Source organism: Carcharodon carcharias, chromosome 1 (genome assembly GCF_017639515.1).
Source record: "Carcharodon carcharias isolate sCarCar2 chromosome 1, sCarCar2.pri, whole genome shotgun sequence".
NCBI classification, from domain to species: domain Eukaryota; kingdom Metazoa; phylum Chordata; class Chondrichthyes; order Lamniformes; family Lamnidae; genus Carcharodon; species Carcharodon carcharias.
In genome coordinates this window covers 136,190,601-136,214,975 of record NC_054467.1, presented here as the reverse complement: position 1 = coordinate 136,214,975, position 24,375 = coordinate 136,190,601, and the positions used below count along the sequence as shown (strand labels likewise).

The 24,375-nt window shown below is 43.7% G+C and overlaps 1 protein-coding gene across 1 annotated transcript in view; it reads right to left on the bottom strand.

Moving 5' to 3' along the window:
• Positions 1-327: 327 nt before the first annotated feature.
• Positions 328-24,375, bottom strand: part of LOC121275357 — a 35,120-nt gene continuing 11,072 nt past the window's right edge. Inside the window, exons 2-5 of the mRNA XM_041182870.1 lie at positions 9,276-9,368; positions 6,710-6,813; positions 3,679-3,745; positions 328-1,168 (exon numbers count right to left, since the gene is read on the bottom strand). Of these exons, the coding sequence (XP_041038804.1) occupies positions 328-1,168; positions 3,679-3,745; positions 6,710-6,813; positions 9,276-9,328 (1,065 nt within the window). The 5' untranslated portion in view covers positions 9,329-9,368. The remainder of the gene's footprint in view (positions 1,169-3,678; positions 3,746-6,709; positions 6,814-9,275; positions 9,369-24,375) is intronic.

Sequence of the window (24,375 nt, the reverse complement as noted above, 5' to 3'; positions counted from 1 at the left end):
AGGTCCTACATGGTCCAAATTGGCAATGGTCACCCACCAAAGATATCTAAGTCAGGTGATCTTGCCCTGGTCGTAGATATTACAGCAGAATAAACAACAGTTGTTAGCTCTGCAGCATTTATTCTACTTCAGCAGGTCTGAAAAATTTTGGTCTTTGTATCTTTTACTATGTTTTCAGTTTATAAACAAAAACTGGTTTGCATTATGTTAATCAGATACTTCATAGTCTTGAGGTTTAAATGACTTGGGAAGTCATTTGAAACTTAATTTATGTTACATGCTTCAAGTCAGTTGTGATTCAGTAAAACACACATTGTTTAGTCTAGCCTAGTCCTCCAGTTTATCGTCTTCTCCTGCTGTTGCTGCTTCCAGTGCTGCAAGTGCAGCTGCCACCTCTGGATCTTCCCCCTCTATCCTGAGTTCCACTTCTTCAATTAAGTCCTTGGTGAATTCTCTGTCAATAGGAGGAGGATCATTTCTGAGATCATTCTGCCCATTTAAGGTATTCATTACTTTATCAGAAGATGGGTTTGATAAACTTTTGATTTCATCCATGTCAGTTTCCAGATTGCATTGAGTTACTTCATTGGTTAGCACATGTGGCAATTTGGTGTTATTTAAAATGTCAATTTCATTACTGTCAATTGTTTTCTCTCCTACTTGACAGACTTCACATACTTCTTGCATGTTTTCCGCTTCAGTGGGATGTTGTGTGGATGGTCCATTGATTGTATGACAACCGCTTTCTGTTCCAGGGTCATGGTGCTGCACTAGTTCACCTTTAGATATATTTTTTAAGTTATTGTTTGAGGAACTATTATCTGTATTAGTGGCTTGTTCTGGAACTGTGTAAGACCCTGGATGTCCTAATTTATTATTTAATGTGCGCACTGTACCATTGTCAGTGTTGTCATAGATATCTTCCAGTGTTTTCTCTTGGACATGTGTTATATTCTTTTCTGATACATGAATTTCCTTTCCTATGATTTCTATATTTTGTTCTTCCAAGTTTATCATTTTGTCCAAAGTTGAAGCAAAGATATTGTTGGTTTTGGCATTCCTGTTTTGGAATGACATCTCATGTTTAATTTCATTGTTTCTGTAATTTTTTTCATTTTTCACACTGTTGGGTGGTAGTTCTCTTATAATAGCTGGTCCAAAGATGTACCTGAAACAACAAAAAAATTGCTGCCTTACTTGTTTATTTTTGAAAGGATGACATACTTGTTAAGCAAGTGTTAAGTGTGGGTGATGTGGTGGAAGGTATTATCACCCTGCCCTTTCACCTCCAGGAAAGGCCGCTAGGATCAAAGTCTCTCTCTTTGGTTCTGTTGTTAGCTCAGTGAACTAATCTGTCATATAGCATGAGCTATACAAACAAGATGGTTCCAAGGTTCAAACCCTGATTGGTGCTGAGTTAACCACTGTTGAACATTTATACTAGTGTGTTGCAGCAGCCAGTGTGAATGTACTGCAGCGCAAGGCTGAGTCTCCTCAGTAGAGAAACATTAATGACAGGGAAATGTTGTGTAAAGTAGAAATGTATTAATGTGATGTAATATCAAACAGAGTACTTTCCTCCCCAGCAGTTAAGCAAAACCTGACATTGATAAATTGCCTTAATATGCAGAAATGTCCTAAAGCCAATTTAGAGGAAGAATGGAATGGACAGTTGGGAGGTCAGGGAAGTCTTGATTGAAGATGTGAGTTTTCTGGAGACTCTTCGAGGTCAGGGCTGTAACTTTGGTGCAGTGGAAATCAGGGTCGGATTGTCACTCCACTGCTGGTTTTTTGCCTTGAAATGCAGCTGCTCCTTTCTTGCCCAACCTCAGGCTGGGTGAGGACAGTGTAGTACAGCCTTGTGTTGAGGGCAGCTGAGTTGAAGGTAAGGAAGACACCCCCCCTTTTTACAGCACCAGCTTCCATAAAGCGGGCAGGTTTAAAGATCCAGCCATTTTGAAAAGCCAGGGAGAAGGTAAGGTAAGTGGGTTGGATGGTGGAGGGGTCTAGGCTTGGGAGGGGGAAGGTGGAGTCAGGGGTGGTCAGTGGGACGGTGGGGTTGGATGGTCAGTGGGGGAGCGGTCAGTGGGGCTTCAGCTGGTCAAGGCGATGATCAGTGAGGGGGGTGGTGGTCAGTGTGGTAGGTGGGGAGGGAGATTAGTTGCGGGTGGAGGGTGGCTGGGGGTCCTGTTGGAGGTCAGAGGTATAGTTGGGGGTGGAGAGAGCAGTCAGGGGTTCCAGTGGCGGATTGAGGAGGTAGTCAGTGGGCCTGGGAGTTTAGTGGGTTGCTGGGGGGAAGTCGGGATTTTGGGCAGGTGGAGGGAGTCCCTTAGAGGCTCGGGAGGCTCTTTCCTTACCTAAGGAAAGATATACTGGCATTGGAGGCTGTCCAGAGAAGGTTCACTAGGTCGATCCTGGGTATGGAGGGATATTCTTATGAGGAGAGGTTGAGTAGGTTGGGCCTGTACTCACTGGAGTTTAGAAGAATGAGAGGCGACCTTATTGAAACATATAAGATTCTCAGGGGGCTTGACAGGGTAGATGCTGAGAGGTTGTTTCCCCTTGCGGGAGAGTCTAGGATTAGAGGGCATAATCTTAGAGTAAGGGGGCACCCATTTAAAACAGAACTGAGGAGGAATTTCTTCTCTCAAAGGGTAGTCAATCTGTGGAACTCTTTACCACAGAGGGCTGTAGAGGCTGGGTCATTAAGTATATTCAAGTCTGAGATAGACAGATTTATAATTAGTAAGGGAATCAATGTTTATGGGGAAAAGGCAGGAAAGTGGAGTTGAGGATTATCAGATCAGCCATGATCTCACTGAATAGCGGAGCTGACTCGATGGGCCGAATGGCCTACTTCTGTTCCTGTGTCTTATGGTTCTTATGGGATGGGTTGGTAGTATAGTTACTCAGAAGTTAGATGTGGTTTTAATTCTAACTCTTTCTGGGAAACTATTACTGTAAGACAGTCAGAACCATCTGAAGTTTGTGATTTATTTTGTCCTTTCGGATGGTTCAAATTGTAGGGAAATTACCCAATGGAAGTTTGAACTCCCTGGGCAAGTGCTGTGCAATCCTTACATGGGGACTTTGGGGTGGGGTGAAGGGGTGTGGGTGTCCCCCTGTGCATCTTTGGGATACCGCCCAGCTATGACACCCCAGAGCTTGGGAGCTATGGGCCTACTGTTTTTTGTAGAAAGTTCTCGAAAATAGGTGATGACTGATGGCTTTTCCATCAACGTTGGTTTGGGATACACAAAAGTGGGATTACTGGGAAGAACTGTAAGGCTGGAACTAAAAAAATCACAACGATACCTTCTGCCTGAGCAGTTAGATCAGATGCCTCTGGTTGTGCCTGCAGGAATAAGCCCCTTGCTCTGACTACCTTCATCCCTGTGAGTCTGAATTCTGGCAGTGGAGCAGGGACCCTGTGGTTTCACATCCAAAGAAGCTTGTAATGATGGATAACAGATCAGGGTTTCAACAGAGTTGAGAATGAGACTAAAGTGTTTGGTGATGTTGTGGGGGTGGAGCTAAGTAACCTTGATGGCTCGTATTTGGGGTTTGAGCTCTGGCCTGGGTCAAAAAAGATGCTAAGACTAATGTACAGTCTGAGCAAGCAAATGCACTTAACACCTTCCTGAACAAATTCTGTCCAAAATTGTGTATTTTTCTTACCTTTTTATCATTCTGCAGCACCTGCACCCCATCTGAGCAGTTGTAGCCAAATCAGAGGAGAAACGAGCTGCGTAAGGTTAAAAAAAAATGAGATGTGACAACATGGAGTTGGAATGATTAGATGCAAGTACAGTTATGACACTTTCTGTCCCGATGCCTGTGTATCTGATAGGATATATGTTCTGTTACAATTCTGTTAGATATCTTTGAAAAGGAAAGAAGAAATTAATGATCTTAAACCAAAATGTGACACTTCATAGGAGTGACATGTTAGTGGAATTGATAAAAATTGCTGGGTATATGTATTTTTCTGTTGAATATTTTCTTTCCCAGCTGAGTTGGAAAGTGTTGCAGCTAGGAATGGGCAGTATGCTATTGAGAGAAACATATAGATTAATAACACTCTGCATGGAAGCAAAAAAGAAAAGGAAATGACCTCAAGGAGGATTTACTGATCATAAAAGAGTGGAATAAATTGGTTGCCTAATGCACGTGTGTTGGATCCAGTGCCCTGGTTTGTTGGAACTAAAGGATCCAGGTTGCACGCTTGTTTCAGGGTGACCGAGTTGGTACCAAATAGAGAAGATCTGTAGACCGTTCTTAGAAGAAACAGATTCTGTTTAATTACAGCAGCTGCACTTGTGAGCTTACAAATCAAAGCTCTGGGCCATAACTTCCGACTAGCTTCAGAAAGTGCTGGCCTGCAGAAATGAGAAGAAATAAATGCACACTTAACTAGTGTTGAAAATTGCATTGCCACTTCTGTTCGCCGGAGCTGCTTGGGGCCTGCACCGAAAGAATCCTCGCAGGCCCCGGTGAAGTCTAAATCCAACGTATTCAGGGAGATTACGTCCCCTTTTTTATAGCACTTGCTGCTGTAAAGCAGGTTAGTTTAAAGGGCCAGGGAAATTGACAGGCCAGGGCGAAGGTAAGTGCCTGAGGTAAGTAGATAGGATGTAGAGGGGGGATGGGGGGTATCCGAAGGTTGGGGGTGGTTGTCCGAAGGTTGGGGGGGTGGGTATCCTAAGATTGGGGGGAACGTAACCTGAGGTTGCGGGGACTGGGGGGGTGTTTGGAGGTGGGGAGTGTCCGGAGGTTTGGGGGAGGTGGGGTGGTGTTCGGTTGTCAGAAGCGGGGTGAGGCAGGTGAGGGGGCCTCCAGAGGTTGAGGGGATGGGGATTGTCCAGAGGTTGGGGGGGCTCCTGAAGGGTGGGGTGTGGGGGGGGTGTCCGGAGGTCAGTGTAGGAGGGTGTGTGGGCCTGGAGGTCGGGGGGTCTGAGGTCTGGGGGGATGGTGGGGTCGTTCGGAGGTTGGGGTGGGTGGGGAGGGGCAAAGGCTGGGCGGGGGCAAAGGTCGGGAGGGTGAGGGGGTTCTGGAGGTTGGCAGGGGATCCGGAGGTTAGGTAGAAGGGGGGGGTCCAAAGGTCAGTTTGGGGTCTGGGCAGGTGGGGGTTGTGATGGGCCTCCAGAGGGTGGGGGGGGGGGTTGTCCGGAGATCAGGGGAGTGGTGGGGGTTGTCTGGAGGCTGGGGCTGGGCCGTGTTGGGAGAGTGTCTGGAGGTTGAGGGGTGCCTGGAGGTGGAGGAGAGTTGGGGGTGTCTGGAAGGTGTGGGAGGTGTCTGGGGGGGGAGCGGGTGTGTGCCTGGAGGTCTGGGGGTCCGGAGGTCGGGGGGTCCGAGGTCTAGGGTGGTGGCAGTGGTGTTTGGAGGTCAGGGTGTGTGGGGAGGGGCAAAGATCATTGGGGGTGTGTAGGTTGGGTGGGGGAGGGGGTTCTGGATGTTGGGGAGGGGTTGGTTTGGAGGTCGGCTGGAGGGGGAGTCAAGAGGTCGGGGGGAGAGGGGAGCGTTCAGATGTTGGGTGTCCAAGGTCTGGGTGAGGGGTCCGAAGTGGGGAGGGGTCACGGTCCGAGATCGGGATGGAGGGGGCGGGGGCGGGGTCCGTGGTCAGGGTGGGTTTCTGAAGTTAGAGCCGGGGGGGGAGCTGAGATAGGTTAGAGGGGAGGTGGGGTTGTCGGAGGTCAGTGGGGGGAATTGGGGGAGTCCCATGGAGGCTGTGTGGATGTTGGGGAGTCCTTTGGGATCGGTCTGGGTGTTTACAATAGGTACCCAGAAGTTAGAAGGGGTATTAATTCTTCTAATTTTTACTATGCAACTATTGGTGTAACCCTGGTGGAACCATCGAAGTTTGTGATTTAAATCGCATTTTCGGATGGTTCCTAGTGCAGCACAATTGCCCAGAGGAAGTTAGCACTTCTGGGCAATTGCTGTGCAAAGCCTTACCTGGGAACTTGCCAGAGGGGTTCCCCAGCGCATCTTTGGGGTACCCCGAAATCCAACGCTGGGGAACTTGGAAGTGATGGGCCTCTGCCTTTACTCTTCAGATTCTGGCTCAAGACTACTGACTACAGAGGTAGCCCGCGCTACTTTGCTATTGGGTATCAAGATCATGTGATCTTATATTACAACATTTGTCTTAAAGTTATATTACACATCTGATTACTACATCCCTCCCCCTTTACTCAGAAATACATTTTACAATTTTTCTCAAAATATCAAATTATTCACACAGATCAATAATTTACAAAGTCAGTCTTTCTGAGGGTTTCCTTATGCATGTAGAATGTCTCAGCTCCACAGCTTCAGATGTTTGATCTGGAATCTCCCTCACTGTAGTTGTTTGAGCATCTGGCTCTTCAGTAGGTATCTGCAAATCTGTTTCTTCGACACTTTCAGGTACAGTCGGCCCTTCAGACACATCTGTACTCAACTGAGTTCATTCAACAGGAGATGTTGACTCAGTCACGAACACTGGTGCAATCAATTCTGGGTATTGTGTTTCTCCTCTTATATGATCCACATGTTTTCATATGACTTGATCTTCCACTTTCACATGATAGGAAAGAGGTCCCATTAATGTACTTATTTCATCAAACAAATATGTTGGTTCTTCTCTAAAATGTTTCACAAATACTTTCCCTCCTACGTTAAATGTCCTGTCACGACTGTGACAGTAATGCCCAATTTTCTGACTTACCTGTCTCCTTTCCACCTTCCCCCCCAAGTTCGGCATAATTATGTTCAATCTCATTCAGAGATGGCACTTCAGGTGTGGCACCTGTTGTCATATGAAGGGTGGTTCTATAATGGAAAAGAAAACATGCTAATTTAGTCGCTATAGAATCTCCAGACAATTTCTTCATACCAGATTTGAATGTCTGAACTGCTCTCTCAGCCAGTCCATTTGAAGAGTGGTATGGTGAGGTTTTCACATGAGTAATACCATTGAGGCTGATAAATCGTGAAATTCAGCATTTGTAAATACTGTTCCATTGTCTGATACGACCACTTAAGGTAGTCCGTTGATTGTGAAACTTTGTCATAGCTTGTCAATTGTAGCAGAAGGTATCGGCGACCTCACTTCGTATATGTCCATCCATTTTGAATGTGCATCGATGATAAGTAGAAACATTGTTCCCATAAAAGGTTTCACATAGTCAATGTGTACTCGCACCCATGGCCTTCCTGGCCACTCCCAGGAGTGTAATGGAGCTGTTTCAGGTAACTTTTGTACTTGCTGACACTGCATACAATTTCTCACTAAGTTTTTTATTTCTCCATCCATCACAGGCTGCGTGCTATTGCCTTCATTTTGGTAATTTCGGGATGTGCACTGTGAAGTTCAGATAACAACGTCTTTTGTCCTTTTGGAGGAACAATCACTCATGCTCCCCACAATAAGATACCTTCCTGGCTGGTTATCTCATATCTTCTCTGGAAATACTGTTTTATTTCATCAGATTCTTGTTCTTGTAATCAAGCATGAAGAACTTGATCTCACACTTTAGATAAGACTGGGTCTGGATTTGTCCAGTCTTTAATCTGCCTAACACATATCGGTGATGAGTTCAGGAAGTTCAATAATAGAGCGATTTCTTGAGGAATTGGAACATCCTCAACTTTTACTTGCAAGAACAAACGACAGTGCATCTGCATTTGCAATTTGACTTCCGGGTCTATGAATGAAAGTATACTCATATGCTGCCAAGATCAGTCCCCAACTTTGTACTCTAGCTGAAGCTATAGGGGGTAAAGCCTTGACTTTGCTGAACAATCCCAATAATGTCTTGTGGTCCGATATGATAGTAAACTGATGGCCATGTACGTATTGGTGAAACGTCTTATTAACAAAAATGATATGACAGGCCTTCTTTCTCTATTTGAGAGTACCCTTTTTCTGCTGTAATGAGTGTTTTCGATACATATCCTGTAGGTCGTTCTGATCCATCATCCATTCGATAGGAAAGCCTGCTCCCACTCCATAGGGAGATGCGTTGCACATTAACATCAACTCTTTTTTTGGGTCAAAACATACTAGAAGTGTAGATGGTTGTAACAACTGTTTCACTTTTATGAAAGCTTCTTCCTGTGGTGTTTTTCTTGAGCAAACAATACAGCGGTCCCAGTTCTGTCAACAAATCAGGCAAGAAGCGTCCAAAGTAACTGATCATCCCCAAGAATGATTGTAGTTCAGATGTATTCTTTGGTGCTGCTGCTTCTCTAATAGTTTCCACCTTTTCTTCAACTGGATGTAGGCCTTGTGAATCTACCTTGTGATCTAGGTAAGTTACCTCTTTCACTTGGAATGTGTACTTTTCTTTTTTCAACTGCACTCTAAACTGTGAAAAAGGTAGGAAGAACAGAACCTATCTATGTAACCATGAGAGTGACTGAGAAATTCAGTTTCAAAACTTCTTCCAAGTTCATCAAATGTTTATTGTCAGTGAGTCCAGTCACGAGAATGTCATCCAAATAAACTACAATGTGGGGCAGACCCTGTGTAAACTTTCTATGGTTTTTTGGAATATGGCGCAAGCTGAAGTTATGCCAAAAGGTAAACAGGTGTTTATTACCACCCTTTGTGTGTATTAATGGTGACAAATTTCTGGGAGGCCTTTCTAATTCCAGTTGTTGATAAGCATGACTCATATCAAGCTTCGTGTAGGCTGTTCCATCTGCCAGTTTAGTGTACAAGTCTTCAATTTTTGAACTTAGCCACTTTATTGACTATTAATTTGTAGTCCCCACAAATTTGAATGCTTCAGTCAGGAGAACAGGTACAATTGGTGCTGCCCGCTCTGAAAACTGCACTGGTTGTATCACTCCCTGTTTTACTAATCTGTCCAGTTAGGCATCTACCTTTTCCCACATTGCATAAGATACTGGTCTTGCCTTCATGAATCTTGGTGTTGCCTCTGGATCTACATGAAATTTTGCTTGTAGCCCCTCAATCTTTCCAAGTTCTTCCTTGAAAACTGAGGCACATTTTTGTAGTAGCTCAGACAGTCCATTAGTTCTCAGTTGGAAGATTTCAGTCCATTCCAATTTAATTTCTTCCAGCGAATTTCATCCAAGGAGACTACATCCCTCGCCTGCTACAACTATCAAGGCTAATTTTATTGTTTGACCTCCGTAGTACACTGTGACTTTACATATGCCCTTGACTTGTATGTCTTCTCCCGTGTAAGTTTTCAATTTGGCATCAGTTTCTTCCGAATTGAGTTTACGTTCACCATGATTCAGGTGTTTAAAAGTATGCTCACCTATCACCTAGTGGCTGCTCCAGTATCCACATCCATTCTGATAGGCCTCTCATTCATTCTCATGGTTAGATAAGTAGGCTCTGTTCTTTGTACCTTTAAATTATATAATGAATAAATATCTGAATCTGTTTCTTCAGGCTTTTCAATGCTGTTAATCTCTGAAAGTCTGCCTGGTTCTCTCTTTATAATGCCTCATGAGGTGTCCATTTCGATGATAGAAAATACTTTAAATTTTTTAAAACTGTGATTCATTACAAGGTTGTCTGCTTCCACCTCAGTTACCATTATGTTATGTTTTTGCTGCTAACTTATCTCTTTTAATTTGCCTGCTAGTGGTGGCTGCTTCCCATTTCTGAGTAAGGCTGTGTACTTTTGCAAAACAAAAACAGAATTACCTGGAAAAACTCAGCAGGTCTGGCGGCATCAGCGGAGAAGAAAAGAGTTGATGTTTCGAGTCCTCATGACCTTTCAACAGAACTGGGTGAATCCAAGGAGAGGGGTGAAATATAAGCTGGTATAAGGTGGGTGGGGAGGGGGGTTTGGGTGGGGGGAGAAAAGTGGAGAGGGGTGGTGTGGTTGTAGGGACAAGCAAGCAGTGATAGGAGCAGATAATCAAAAGATGTCACAGACAAAACAACAAAAGAACACAGAGGTGTTGAAGTTGGTGATATTATCTAAACGAATGTGCTAATTAAGAATGGATGGTACGGCACTCAAGGTATAGCTCTAGTGGGGGTGGGGGGGCATAAAAGATTTAAAAATAATGGAAATAGGTGGGAAAAGAAAAATCTATCTAAATTATTGGAAAAAACAAAAGGAAGGGGGAAGAAACAGAAAGGGGGTGGGGATGGAGGAGGGAGTTCAAGACCTAAAGTTGTTGAATTCAATATTCAGTCCGGAAGGCTGTAAAGTGCCTAGTTGGAAGATGAGGTGCTGTTCCTCCAGTTTGCATTGGGCTTCACTGGAACAATGCAGCAAGCCAAGGACAGACATGTGGGCAAGAGAGCAGGGTGGAGTGTTAAAATGGCAAGCGACAGGGAGGTTTGGGTCATTCTTGTGGACAGACTGCAGGTGTTCTGCAAAGCGGTCGCCCAGTTTACGTTTGGCTGCAGCAGCAACACATCACCTGACCTGTCATCACCATCGTATTTTATTCAATTGATCAATTAATTACTCTAGTATCCCCACTTTTTAGACTTTATTATAATTATTTTTTATACACACCGGTATCGATCTTATACTTAAGCTATCTTTAAGAAACAGAGAACAAAAAACTAGAGAACTAAACACAAACTAAAGGCCTTACATTAAAGACTAGAAATACTCACCAATCCTACTCACCAATCAGCTGCTCTCCGTGCTGTTTTACCTCTCATGCTCTTTAATAGTCTTACACTCTTCCCTCACTCTGTCACTGTTAAAGGCTCTGCTCCTCTCACACTGTCTCGCTGTAAGTGACCCCGCTGTTTCTCTCACACTCTCTGGTACATCTTCCTCTCCCACTCACATCTGGACCTTCCTCTCCAGCCCCTCAATGATCATCCGTAGTGGACCATGGCCAAGACACTGAAGTCCCAAAGCAGATCCTCAGTGGTGATTTTCCACCTTCCGTGAGATGCTTCGCAGCGGAACCATGTCCATGAGAATCAACCCAGCATGCAATGGAAGTTCCTCCAAGGCTCCGTTGCTGTCAGGCTTCAGCACCTTCTGTTCCACGGATGTCCACAATGTGATCAAATGCCCTGATGCGAAGTTCCGACTTCTACACATTACATTTGTCAATATTTGTTCTGTACCGGCGTGTTTTCCTGCCAATGTGTGCTGTACATTTGACTGGGGTGGGGGGGATGATTCTGATGAGCTGGGCTTATTATGATATGCAGATGTATTATAATGAATTTCTTGATGTCTGGTAGCGGGAAATGCAGCCCAGCATTGACGGGTGGAGTGGACAATTGCAAACTGATTTTTGGCCTTGCCACCATATTGTCCACTCATGCCCGCCATGATGCCTGATGCCAGCAGGCACAGAAAATTCCACTGTGGACAGATTTGGGCACTGCACCTTAGGAAGGTTATATCGACCTTGGAGCTTGTGCAACAAAGGTTTACCAGTTGATATTTAGAATCTAAATATCTAAATATCTAAACTCCAAGTGTTATATTACAGGAAGAGATGACAAAAAGCTAGGGTTGTGTTCCCTGCAATTTGGAAGATTCAGAGACGATTTCATTGAAGTTTTCAAAATGTTAAGGGAAATAGATGGGTCAGGTGGAGAGAAACTATTTCTTCTGGTTGGGGGCCTTAAGAGTAGGGGGCATCATCTAAAAATGAGACCTTTCAAGAGTGAAAGGCCAGTTAGTAATGGGCAATAAATGCTAGCCTTGCCAGTGATAGCTACATCCCATGAATGAATAAAAGAGAATTAAGGAACTTCTACACGCAGGGTGGTAGAAATTCAGAACTCTCTTTCGCAAATACCATTTGATGCTAGATCAATTGTAAATTTTAAATCTGAGCTTGATAGATTGTTTTGTTATGCAAAGGTATTAAGGGATATGGAGCAAAAACAAGTCCTTGGGCCAGGATTCCCTGGTCGGTGAGCAGGGGGCAGGGCCTGCTCGCCAACACATAAAATGAAGGGGGATGATGTCGGGCGGAACCCCCGATGCCAATCCGCTCCATTTAAATTTTCAGGTAGGCGGGGGCTCAGCAGAATCAGCTGTGTGCCCGCTGACCTGTCAATGGCCAATTGAGGCCATTGACAGAGTCATTAAAGTAATTAGTGGACCTGCCCGTCCAACCTTAAGGTTGGTGGGCAGGCCAGGAGCCCTGGCGGGCATTAAAAAAACATGAAACCTCATCCATGGAGGGGATGAGGTTTCATGAAGGTTTTAAAAAATGTAATTAAAGTGTATGTAAAAGTTATGGACATGTCCCAGCTCATGTGACAATGTCACATGAGGGGACATGTCAGGGAAATTTTTTTATTTTTATTTATCAGATTTTTTATTATACAGCCGATCTTCCTGAGGCAGCACTTAGCCTCAGGGAGATGAGTGTGCCCTTTCATGTGCATGCTCAAAAGAGATCCTCTCGGCTCAGGGAGTCCCCCCTCCGCCGGCACAGGGAGTGCATTGCACTTCCCTGCGGACATCATGCTGGGTAGGCCTTAATTGGCCCTCCCACATAAAATGACAGCCTGCCCCCAATCGGGGACGCTGATCGGAGGCGCATCTCGGTGTGCCCGCTCTTAAACTTCCCCCCGATGGGGCGATAATTCTGCCCTTGGAGTTGGGTTGCAGAACATAGTATAGAATGTGTAGGGGGGAACTTAAAAAGGAAATTAGGAGAACAAAAAGGGGGCATGAAAAAGCATTGGCAGGTAAAGTAAAGGAAAATCCAAAGTTATTTTACAAGTACATTATGAGTAAGAGGATAACTAGGGAAAGAGTAGGGCCAATTAAGGACCATAGTGGTAATTTGTGTGTGGAGCCGGAAGACGTAGGTAGGGTTCTAAATGAATACTTTGTGTCAGCGTTCTCAAGTGAGAGGGATGACGTGGGCATGGAAATCAGGCAGAAGGATTGTGATATAATTAGAGAAATTAGCACAGAAAGGGAGGAAGTTCTAAGTGTTCTGACAGACTTAAAAATAGATAAATCTCCAGGCCCGGATGAAATGTATCCTAGCCTGTTGAGTGAGGCAAGGGAGGAGATAACAGGGTGCTGGCAATAATTTTCAATATCTCTCTGGCCACAGGAGAGGTGCCAGAGGACTGGAGGACAGCCAGTGTGGTACTGTTATTCAAGAAGGAGGAAAGGATAAACCAGGGAACTACAGGCCAGTCAGTCTAACCTCAGTGGTGAGGAAACTGAGGGGCAGAATTAATCTACACATGGAGAGGCAGGGATTAATCAAGGACAGTCAGCATGGTTTTGTTAAGTGGAGGTCATGTCTGACCAATTTGAATGAATTTCTCGAAGAGGTAACCAGGTGTGCAGATGAAGGCAATGCATTTGATGTGGTCTACTTGGACTTCAGCAAGGCTCTTGATAAGGTCCCGCATGGGAGACTGATAACGAAGGTATGAGCCTATGGGATCCAAGGCAATTTGACAAATTGGATCCAGAGTTGGCTGAGTGGAAGGAAGCAGAGGGTGATTTTCAAGGGGTCTTTTTGTGACTGGATGCCTGTGTCCAATGGGCTTCCACAGGGATCGGTGTTGGGTCCCTTGCTGTTTGTGGTATATAAAAACAATTTAGACTTGAATATAGGAAGGTTGATCAGTTATTTCGCGGATGACACGGAAACTGGTGGGGTGGTAAATAGTGGGGAGGATAGCCTTAGATTACAGGAGGATATAGACAGGCTGGTCAGATGGGCTGATTAGTGGCAAATGGAATTTACTCTGGATAAGTGTGAGGTGATGCACTTGGGCGGGACAAACAAGGCACAGGAATACACGATGAATGATAGGATCCTGGGAAGTACCGAGGATCAAAGGGACCTTAGTGTGCATGTCCACCGGTCCCTTAAGGTAGTGGGACAGGTAGATAAGGTGGTTAAGAAGGCATATGGGATAATTGTCTTTATTAGACGAGGCATAGAATATAAAAGCAGAGCAATTATGCTGGAACTGTATAAAACGCTGGTTAGGCAACAGCTAGAGTATTGCATGCTGTTCCAGAATCCGCATTATAAGAAGGATGTGATTGCACTGGAGAGAGTGCAGAGGAGATTTACCAGGATGTTGCCTGGGCTGGAGAGTTTTAGTTATGAGGAGTGATTGGATAGACTGGCGTTATGTTCCCTGGAACAGAGGAGATTGATGGGGAACATGATTGAAGTGTATAAAATTACAAGGACCATAGATAGGGTAGACAGGAAGGAACTTTTCCCCTTGGTGGAGGGATCAATAACCAGGGGGCATAGATTTAAGGTAAGGGGCAGGAGGTTTAGAGGAGATGTGAGGAAGAATTTTTTCACCCAGAGGGCAGTGGAAATCTGGAACTCACTGCCTGACAGGGTGGTAGATGCAGAAACCCTCATAACATTTAAGAAATATTTGGATGTGCACGTGCGATGCCATGGCATTCAAGGCTATGGGCGTAGTGCTGGAAAATGTGATTAGAATAGTTAGGTACTTGTTTGACCAGTGCAGACTCGATGGACTGAAGGACCTTTTTTTGTGTGGTATACCTCTATGACTCTATGACTCTATCAGCCATAATCTCATTGAATGGTGGTACAGCCTCCTGGGCTTACTCTTGTATCTATGGGGAGAACTTTCTCCCCGTCAGGGAGGTTGAGTGAGAGCAGGCATGGGCTGCATGCCGCCATTTTACTTGGGCAGGCCAATTAAGGCTCGCCCAGTGTGACGTGCACCTGGAAGCGCTGAGTGCTCGCTGTGCGGGTCGGGGAGTAGGCCGAGTTGGGGCTTGTGCTCTTTCGTGCATGCACATGAAAGAGTGCAGAAATCTCCCTGAGGCACAGAGCTACCTCAGGGAGTTTAAATACATTTTGAAAATTTTAAATAAAGAGAGAAAAACATTTTTTTCAGACATGTCCCCTCATGTGACAGTGTCACATGTGCTGGGACATGTCAATGAAGTTTAATGAAAATATTTATTTAAGTTATAAATCCTTCATGAAACCTCATCCTGACTGTGGATGAGGTTTCATGATAAGTGTGAAGGCCACCTGGGCTCTTCCCCTGCCTGCCAACCTTAAAGTTGGATGGGTAGCTCTGTTAATTATTTTAATTAACATTTGAATGGCCTCAATAGGCCTTTGACAGTTCAGTGGGCACGCAGCCGACTCTGGTGCGTGCCCGCCGATCTGAAGACCTGAATGACGCGCGGTGATGTCGGGACACATGCCCAATGTCACCACGCATCATTTTATGTGTCAGCAAGTGGGCTCTGCCCCCACACTCCGAGCCAAAGATTCTGGCCTATGTTCTGAGAAATACTGTGCCTCACAATATAATATTCTCAATTGGGACTAAAGTTGGCATAATGCTTAGGCACAAAATAATAGCTATTTGCAGAAAGAGTCATTTCATTGTTGAAGTTGCGAAAAGAAAAATATCCTTGAGTGGGAACACCAACAAGAAACTGAGAACTCGAGTGAGATGAATGGGGGACAGAAGAGCGGCAGCAGAAGTGAGAGTGAGAACAGAGCGAGACCAGTGGGGAGGTAGCAGTGGCATCAATGGGAGTTGGAACAGAGTGAGATCAGCAGAAGATAAGAGTGGCTGCAGAGCACTGAGAGTGAGAACTGAGTGAGACATGTGGGAGGTGCATGAGTTCAGAACCTACTGGCCACATTCAAAAACATCTTAATGTGACATTAAAGAGAAGTAGATAAATGATTGGTTGGTGAGTATTTTTCTCTTGTCCCTCTCTAAACTAGGGTATTCATTCAAATTAGATGTTTGGAAATTTATAAAATATTCAATCAGGGCTTGTGTAACAGTAAGTGAATGAATAAGTGCATAAACACAGAGCAGGTCTAGTGCTATTCATTAAAATTAATAGTTTAAAAAGAGGACTAACTAGGAACAGGGAAGGTTTTTTAACATCATGGATGTGCATCTGAGACCTGTTGCTGCAATTCCTGCACCAAGTGGGAACTCCAGGACACTTCACGTGCCTACGGTGACTACGTATGTAGGAAGTGTCACCAGCTGTTCCAGCTCGAGCTCCGGAATTCCAAGCTTGGGGGGCAGCTGGAGTCACTGTAGAGCATCACCGAGGATGAGAATTCCCTGGATTGTATTTTCCAGGAGGAGGTCACTTCACAGGCAATGAGAGTTCAGAATAGTAGGTGGGTGGCTATAAGGCAGAGTAGGAAGAGGCAGGAAGTGCAGGGAATTTCAGGGTATGTGACACTTTCAAACAGATATATAGTATTAGAGACTGCTGGGAGTATCGATACCCTGAAGGAATGCATCCTAGACTATGGCACCAATAGGCAACAGACAATACAGGAGGGAACAGCAAAACGGAGAAATGCTGTTGTTATTGGAGATTTCATAGTTAGGGAGACAGAAAAGTATTTCTATAACTGTCATTGTGAGTCCCGAAAGGTGTGTTGCCTCCCTGGTGCCAGCATAAAGGACACAGAGATGGTACAGAATATTCTGCAGTGGGGAGGGAGTGAGCGAGAAGTTGTGGTATGTGTTGGTACCAACGACTGAGAGAGCAGGTAATGAGATCATATGGTCAGATTTTGAAGAGTTAGGGGGCAGTTAAACTGTAGCATTTCGAAGGTAGTAACCTCTAGATTACTCCTAGTGCCATGCGCTAGCCAGAGTAGAAATAGGAAGATAGAAAGGATCACTGCGTGGCTTGCAGCATGGTGCAGGAGGGAGGGCTTCAGAATCTTGGGGCATTGTGACCAGTTCTGGGACAGAATGCACCCAGTTCACCTCAACAGGACTGGGACCAATGTCCTCACTAGAAAAGGAAGTAGTACCATATCAGATAGAAGGGGACTAAGAAGAACTAGGAGGAATGAACAGGCAGGATAACAATGCATGTATGTAAATACACAAAGTGTGGTGAATGAGGTTGTTGAGCTACAGGCACAAAAAAGCAGTTTGGGAATATGATGTAGTGGTAATAACAGAACCATGGCTTAAAACAGTGAGGATTGGATGCTTAATTTACAATGATATAAAGTGTTCAGAAAATGTAGAGAAGGGAAAAAGGAAGGTGGATTGGCAGTAATGATTATGAAAGACATTGTAGTGTAGGAAAGAGGGGATGTACTTGAGGGAGCAAGGGCAGAGTCCATATGGTTAGAGTTGAGAAGTCAAAAAGGCAAGAATACGCTACTTGGGGTATTCCATAGACCTCCAAATAGTGAGCGAGAGAGAATGAGGAACAAACCTGCAGGAACTTATAGCTCTCATTATATCCTCCTTAAAGTAGGGCAGCCAAAACTGGACACAAGGAAACTGGATTTCTGAATCCTTGCCCGCGGCAAGGAATCTTTGCCTGCAGCTAACACACGTTGTTCAATAACAGAAAATTTGTAAGGGCATGGATTCAGAAAATGTGTCCTCATCCTTGAAGTGTGACCTAATTAATGATTTATATAGGTTTAGCCTATATTTGTAAACCTAGGATTAAATTTCCTTTTTTGAACAGCTTTATCAACTTCCACTCCTACTTTAAAAAAACGTTTCTGACTGGAGCCCCTGCTCTTTTGCTGCTTTTAAGGTTTTACCAATTAATGCATATTTGTTTTCTTTATCTTTCCACTGAAAACTTAAAAGTGGCAAATAACAATCTTGCCACACAAGTACCAAGCAATAATTATCTCCAACAAGAGTGAATCTAACCATCTCTCCTTGGTGTTCAACAGCATTACCATTGCTAATTGTCCCCCATCAACATCCTGAGAGTTACAATTGACCAGAAGCTTACTGAACCAACCATATAAGTACTGTGATTACAAGAGCAGGTCAGATGCTGGGAATTCTGTGGCAAGCAACTCACCTCCTGACTCCCAAAGCCTGTCCACCATCTACAAGACATAGGTCAAGAATACAATGGAATACTCTCCTCTTGCTGGATGAGTGCAGCTCCAACAACACTCAAGAAGCTTGACACCATCCAGGACAAAGCAGCCGGCTTGATTGGCATCCCATCACCACCTTAAACACTCAGTTCCTCTAGGATTGGCGCACATTAGCATCAATGTGTATCCTATACAAGATGCATTGCAGCATCTTGCCAAGGCTCCTTTGACAGTAGCTTCCAAACCCACAAACTCTACTAGAATAATAAAGACAGCAGATGTTAGATATTAAGTAGGAACACCACCACCCGCTAGTTTCCCTCTAAGTAAGGCAACGCTTTGACTTGGAAATATGTCGCTGTTCCTTCAGAGTTGCTGGGTCAAAACCCTGGAACCCCCTCTCTAAAAGCACTTTGGGTGTAACTCTTTCGAGTACAAACACATTTCCATCTGTTCCTATTCAGATGAAGTTACATTGTTTCATAGTTTGCCATTGTGAGATTTGAACTCTTGATCTTGGCGTTACAAGCACAGTACCATAACCACTTGGCTATTTAGGCCAAGCCAAGCACTTTGGGTGTACCTACACCAAAAGGACTAGCGGTTCAAAAACGCAGTTCCACACTACCTTCTCAAGGGCAATTAGGGATGGCAATAAATGCTGACCTTGCCAATGATGCTCACATCCCATGAACAAGTAAAACAAAACTCACATTATTCATGAAATTTAATTTGTCATCTCTTTGTCCAATCTGTCAATCTGCATCTGACCTCCTGAAGTCAATTATAGTCCACAACACAGTTAATCATAAGCACTAGTTTGTATCAACTGAAAATGTTGATATTGTGACTTATAAGCCTTAGTGCAGATCATTTGTGAAAACTGAGGAGGGAAATAGTCCTAACCCTGATCCCTGAGGGCCACAACTGTTCACATTCCTCCAGACCCCCAAAAAAATCCAGTAACGATTAGGCTGTTTTTTCTTGAGCCAATTTTCCCCGCGTAGCCAAATTACCTTTAATATAATGTGCTTTCATTAGTCAACAACCAATCTCTGCAGATCCTATCAAACTCCTTTTGAAAATCCATACATACAACATTCAAAATATTTCCTTGTCAGTGTACACTGAGTTTCCTCAAAGAACTCTATTAAGTTTGTCAGACATGATTTCCCTTTTACAAATTAGTGTTGGAAATCCTCAATTAACTGAAGTCTTTCTAACTGACTCTTCATTTTATTCTGTATTATTGTTCCTTGAAGCTTACCCACTATAGATGTTAGGCTAGAGAAGCAAAATATTGTGGATGCTGGAAATCTGAAATAAAGACAGAAAATGCTGGAAATACTCAGTATGATCGACCTGAAATGTTAACTCTGTTCCTCTCTCCACAAATGCTGGGTTGACTGGTTTACAATTACCTGCTTTATTCCTTTCTCACTGCTTGAAAACAAGTGTCGTATATAGGCAGTCCTCCAGTCTTCTGGCATAACTTCCATACCACAGGGTGTTTGCAAGATTGTGAGGAGACCCTTTTCTGTTTCTTTTTGACTTCCTTCACATTCTAATTACTATCTGGGGGCTAATTTTGAATTTAGGGTTTGTAAAATGGACAAGATAAGATCAGCCACCTGTTAAACATCTCTCCTGATTTTCAATGGAAGGAAAGGTTGGATGGGATGTTTAATGGGCAGTCAATCTGCCATTTGAGTTTGCCAACCAGCAGGGAAACTTAAAATCTAATCCAAGTATCCCAAATTAATTCTCAAGATCAGAAACTTTGAGCTTGAGTACAAGCAGGCAGATTGTCTTGTCACAGGTACAATGAGAAACAAAGACCTCCCAATCACAAAGGTGCTACACATCAAAGGCTCTAGCCCCACCCCCACTCATTATTTTCTCTTAGTTTATTAAAAAGAAACAGAACAATTTAGTGATTTTTAACTCCTTAATAGTTTTAGGTCAGCTACAGATCAAGGTTGAGGTCCGCTGGTCTCTCATTGCTCAGGACTACTCTTTCTCAGGGCCAGGGAGAGAAATCAGGGGCCTTGGTGCTTCTCCTGTTTCTAAGCCCCTTATTTCCCCTCCCCACCCCCGACTCCTTTAACTTTCAACAGCTTCTGTCGAGTACCTTTGCCATGTGCTTTGAGTTCTATAGAATAGAATAGTTCAATACAGAATGAGGCCATTCAGCCCATTGAGTCTGCGGCAGTTCTTTTGAAGGAAAATCCAGTCAGTCCTATTGCTCCCTCTCACCTGCTTTTCCCCTATAATTTTTTCCTCCAAGTATTTATCCGATTTCCTTTTAGACATGAATTTGAATCTGTATCCACCACAATTTCAGGGAGTGCATTCCAAATCCTAACCACTCTTCCTGTGTTGCCTTTAGTTCTTTTGAAAATTAACTTAAATGAAATTAAATCTGGGCCATTTGATTACTGATCCTTCAGCCATTGAAAACAGTCTTAATTAATTCTATCTGAACCCTTCCTAATTTTATACACCTCCATTAAATCACCTCAGGTTTCTTGACTCTAAAGAGAACAACATCAGCTTCTCTGTAACCCCTCATCCCTGCAGCCATTCTAGTCAATCTCATCTGAACCCTCTACAAAGCCTTCACATCCTTCCAGTGCCCAGAATTGGGAATCGTATCCACAGTAGGTCAAACTGTTTTATATAAATTCTGCAAAACTTCTTGGCTTTTGTGCTACATGCCTCTATTTATAAAGCCTATCAAAGATGACAATTACACACAACTTGGTTATTCAGATTATGCAACCAGCTCTGCTTCTTTGAACTTGCCCTATGCAATATCCAAAAGACTTGAACCTCACAAGCACTGTAAAAGACAATCACCTGTACAAATGGGACTATCTGGAACTAACAATGGCATATTTGATTGGCATATGACTTCTGGTTTCACTTCCAAGTTTAAAAATGGCAAAAACCTTCCAGTAAGTTAGCACCAATCAATTCATTTGCAATACTGTTTTATTTCTATCCATGCAAGTGGATTTCTTTCTAGTAAGCTCACATTTTCACTTGTGCAACTCTCACGTGAGCTCAGCTGGCACAGAAAAAAAAAGAACAGCCAATCAGAAAACATTTAACTACACTATCTAAAGCAACTAATGAATCAATTGAACCAGCTAACTGTTAAGGCACCAAATAAACAAATTAAACAATGCTAATTCTTGAGCATCTAAAACGTGGTAAAATAAATCAAAATGCAATATAATAAAAAAGTAAAATGTCATACTTGCCAGATTCATTTCCACTAAATGTTCCCCTGTACTGGTTCCTCACTGTTAAAAACTAAGATTTAATGGCCAGAATTTTCTGCCTGTAGGGCGGGCGGGCCTGACCCAATCTCTGGCAGGTGGGGAGCCGATCCCCGCCGGAGAAGTGGGCCACGCCGTCATTTTACGTGGGAGGGCCAATTAAGGACCGGCCAGCGTGAGGTCTGGTGGGAAGCGCTATGCACTGTGCGGGCAATGGGGGAAATTCCCCAAAAGTGAGAGTGCGCTCTTTCATGCATGGGCGCAAAAGAGCACACATCTCCCTGAGGCTAAGTGCTGCCTCAGGGAGATTGCTGACACTTTTAAAAATATGAAAAATAGAAAAAAAACTTCCCTAACATGTCCCCCCTCATATGACAATGTCACATGAGATGGGACATGTTCATAATTTACACAATAAGTTTGTTAACTTTTTAAAAACCTACATGAAACCTCATCCCGTCGGTTGATGAGGTTTCATGTTTTTTCTATTTGCCGCTGAGGCTCCTGGCCTGCCCGACAACCTTAAGGGCAGGTCCTTTAATTGTTTAATTGATCCTGTCAATGGCCTCAATTGGCCATTGACAGGTCGGCAGGCCCGCAGCTGATTTTGCTGCGCCCCCGCCTTCCTGAAAATTTAAATGGGGCGGGATGACGTCGGGGGTTCCGCCTGATGTCATCCCGCGTCATTTTATGCATCGGCGAGTGGGCCCCACTCCCTGCTCACCAATGGCAAAATTCAGGCCCAATGTGTTAAAATTATGGGATTTTTACCATTATTGTTAATGAGCGGGGCAACACATCATCCCATGCCAAATTCCATGAATATCTATACATACCGCATTGATCCCCACATTCTGAAATTTTATATAGCAAGTGGTGCGTTCTGAGCATTTCTTAGCAACTTGAAAAAAGCTACAAATTTTTAATAGAGTGCCAAAACTTAAGCAAAAAAATCACATGCTATGAAAGTTATTAGTAATTTTAAACCCATGTTTTAAAGTCATGACTTTAAATGAGTGTGTTACAATATAGATGATCATATGGAGTGACTCTCCATAAAATATTTCATATTTGAAGGCTATCTGGAATTCAAAAGAAGTGTCAATAATTTTCGTGTGTACCATAGATTATGTTGCAACATTATTGATAAAAAAACTGTTGCATATATGTCCCCGTACAGCATTTTATTGTAATTACAACTGCACTGCACAAAAGTGCGGGGCCAGTGTTTTATGGATGAGACACCACATAATGTGAAGGGGTGCTGCTATCATTTTGGGAAGTATACAGGTAGTCTTGATTCTTAGAACAGCCATGAAATATTAATCCATAAACTGTGCAAGTTGCCATGCTACATTTCTTGTGACAACAAATAGTTTATTTAGTTCAGTGCATTTTTTTTCTTTTGTCCATGGGATTTGAGCGTCACTGGCTAGGCCCTGACGTCACCCCGTCCCATTTAAATTTTCAGGAAGGTGGGGAGTGCAGCAAAATCAGCTGCGGGCCATCATTTTTTGCCTATCTCTAATTGCCCTTGAGAAGGTGGTGGTGAGCTTCTTTCTTGAACTGCTGCAGTCCATGTGGTGTAAGCGCACCTACAGTGCTGTTGGGAATTCCACTATTTTTCCTAGGGATATTGAAAGAACAGTGATATTTTTCTAAGTCAGGATGGTGTATGACTTGGCGAGGATTTTCAGCTGGTGGTGTTCCCATGCATCAGCTGCCCTTGTTCTTCTTTGTGGTAGAGGTTGCGGGTTTAGAAGGTGCTTTCGAAGGAGCCTTGGTGTGTTGCTGCAGTGCATCTAGCAGATAGTACGCACTGCTGCTACTGTGCGTCGGTGGCGGAGAGAATGACTATGTAAGGTGCTGGATGAAGTGCCAATCAAGCAGGCTTCATTGTAATGGATGATGTTGAGCTTCTTGAGTGTTGTTGGAGCAGTACTCATCCAGGCAAGTGGGGAGTATTCCATCACATTCCTGACTTGTGCCTTGTAGATTGTGGACAGGGGGTGATTACTCACTGCAGAATTCCCAGCCTCTGACCTGCTCTTGTAGCCACAGTATTTATATGGCTGGTTCAGTTCAGTTTCTGGTCTGTGGTTACCCCCAGGATGGATGTCCACCTGCAGAAATCCTTAAAAGCTAGAGCACTGGTAAAAGTGCAATAAGGAAAGCTAATGGAATGTTAGTCTTTATCTCAGTGGGTCTGGAATTCAAAGGTGATACTATTATCCTTCAGTTGTACAGAGTCCTGGTACGCTCCTATTTAGAGTACTGCATTCAGTTCTGAGCACCTGATTTCAGGAAAAACATATTGGCCTTGATTGGTGCAGATTTACTAGAATGGTAATGAAGGTTAAAGGGTAGAACCAGGAGAGCAGATTACATAAATATGACTCATATTTCCATGAATTTAGAAAAAGATTGATGGCTGATCTGATAGAAGTGTTTAAAATGATTTATTCTGCAGAGGGTGATCCCGAACCAAGGGCCACAATCTTAAAATTGGAGCCAATGGATTGCAATTCTACATGGATAGTGGAAATCAGGTACTGTACGCTCCAAAAAGCTGAGGGTGTTGAATAAATTAAAATGTTAAAGACTCAGGTTGACAGATGTTTGTCGGGTAGGGGTATCAAGAATTATGGGCAGAATTTTACGGCCCTGTTTCGGCGGGGGCGGGGCGGTAAAATGCGGTGAGATATTCTAAACTTCATTGACTTCAGCAGGAATGTAAAATCCTGCTGCCATAAAATTCTGCCCTATGGATCAAAGAGCGGTAAGTGAAGCTGAGGTACAGATCAGCCATGAGTCAAGGGGCTGAATGGCTAATTCCATTCCTATGTTCTTGGGATATTGTCAGCTTGCTCACTGGGGCATCATTGTTGGTCAATCTTTGAAGTTCCTCATTGAGCAAGCTTCTTATGTGCAACAAGTATTTCCTTGAGTGGATCAATCACTGTGTTTATCTCAGAATATATTTCCAGATAATATTTTCACTTTAGCCTGTTCCTTGAGAAACATCTCATACTTTGTTACTTTGTTTTAAGGCTCCTTGGATCTTTCTTCTAACTATAATGTGACTTCAGTGATGGTGACAAAAATGCTTTCATTCTGAACTTTGATTAATTCCATTTCTTTCAGTGCCTTAATCCCAAAAATATATATCACTCTTTCCCTGGCTCTTCATCTCTAGCATCTTTCAGTTTTTATGAAAGGTCATCGACCTGAAACGTTGGCCTGGATTTTACTTATGGTGGGCGGGCTGTTAGCAAGCACGTGT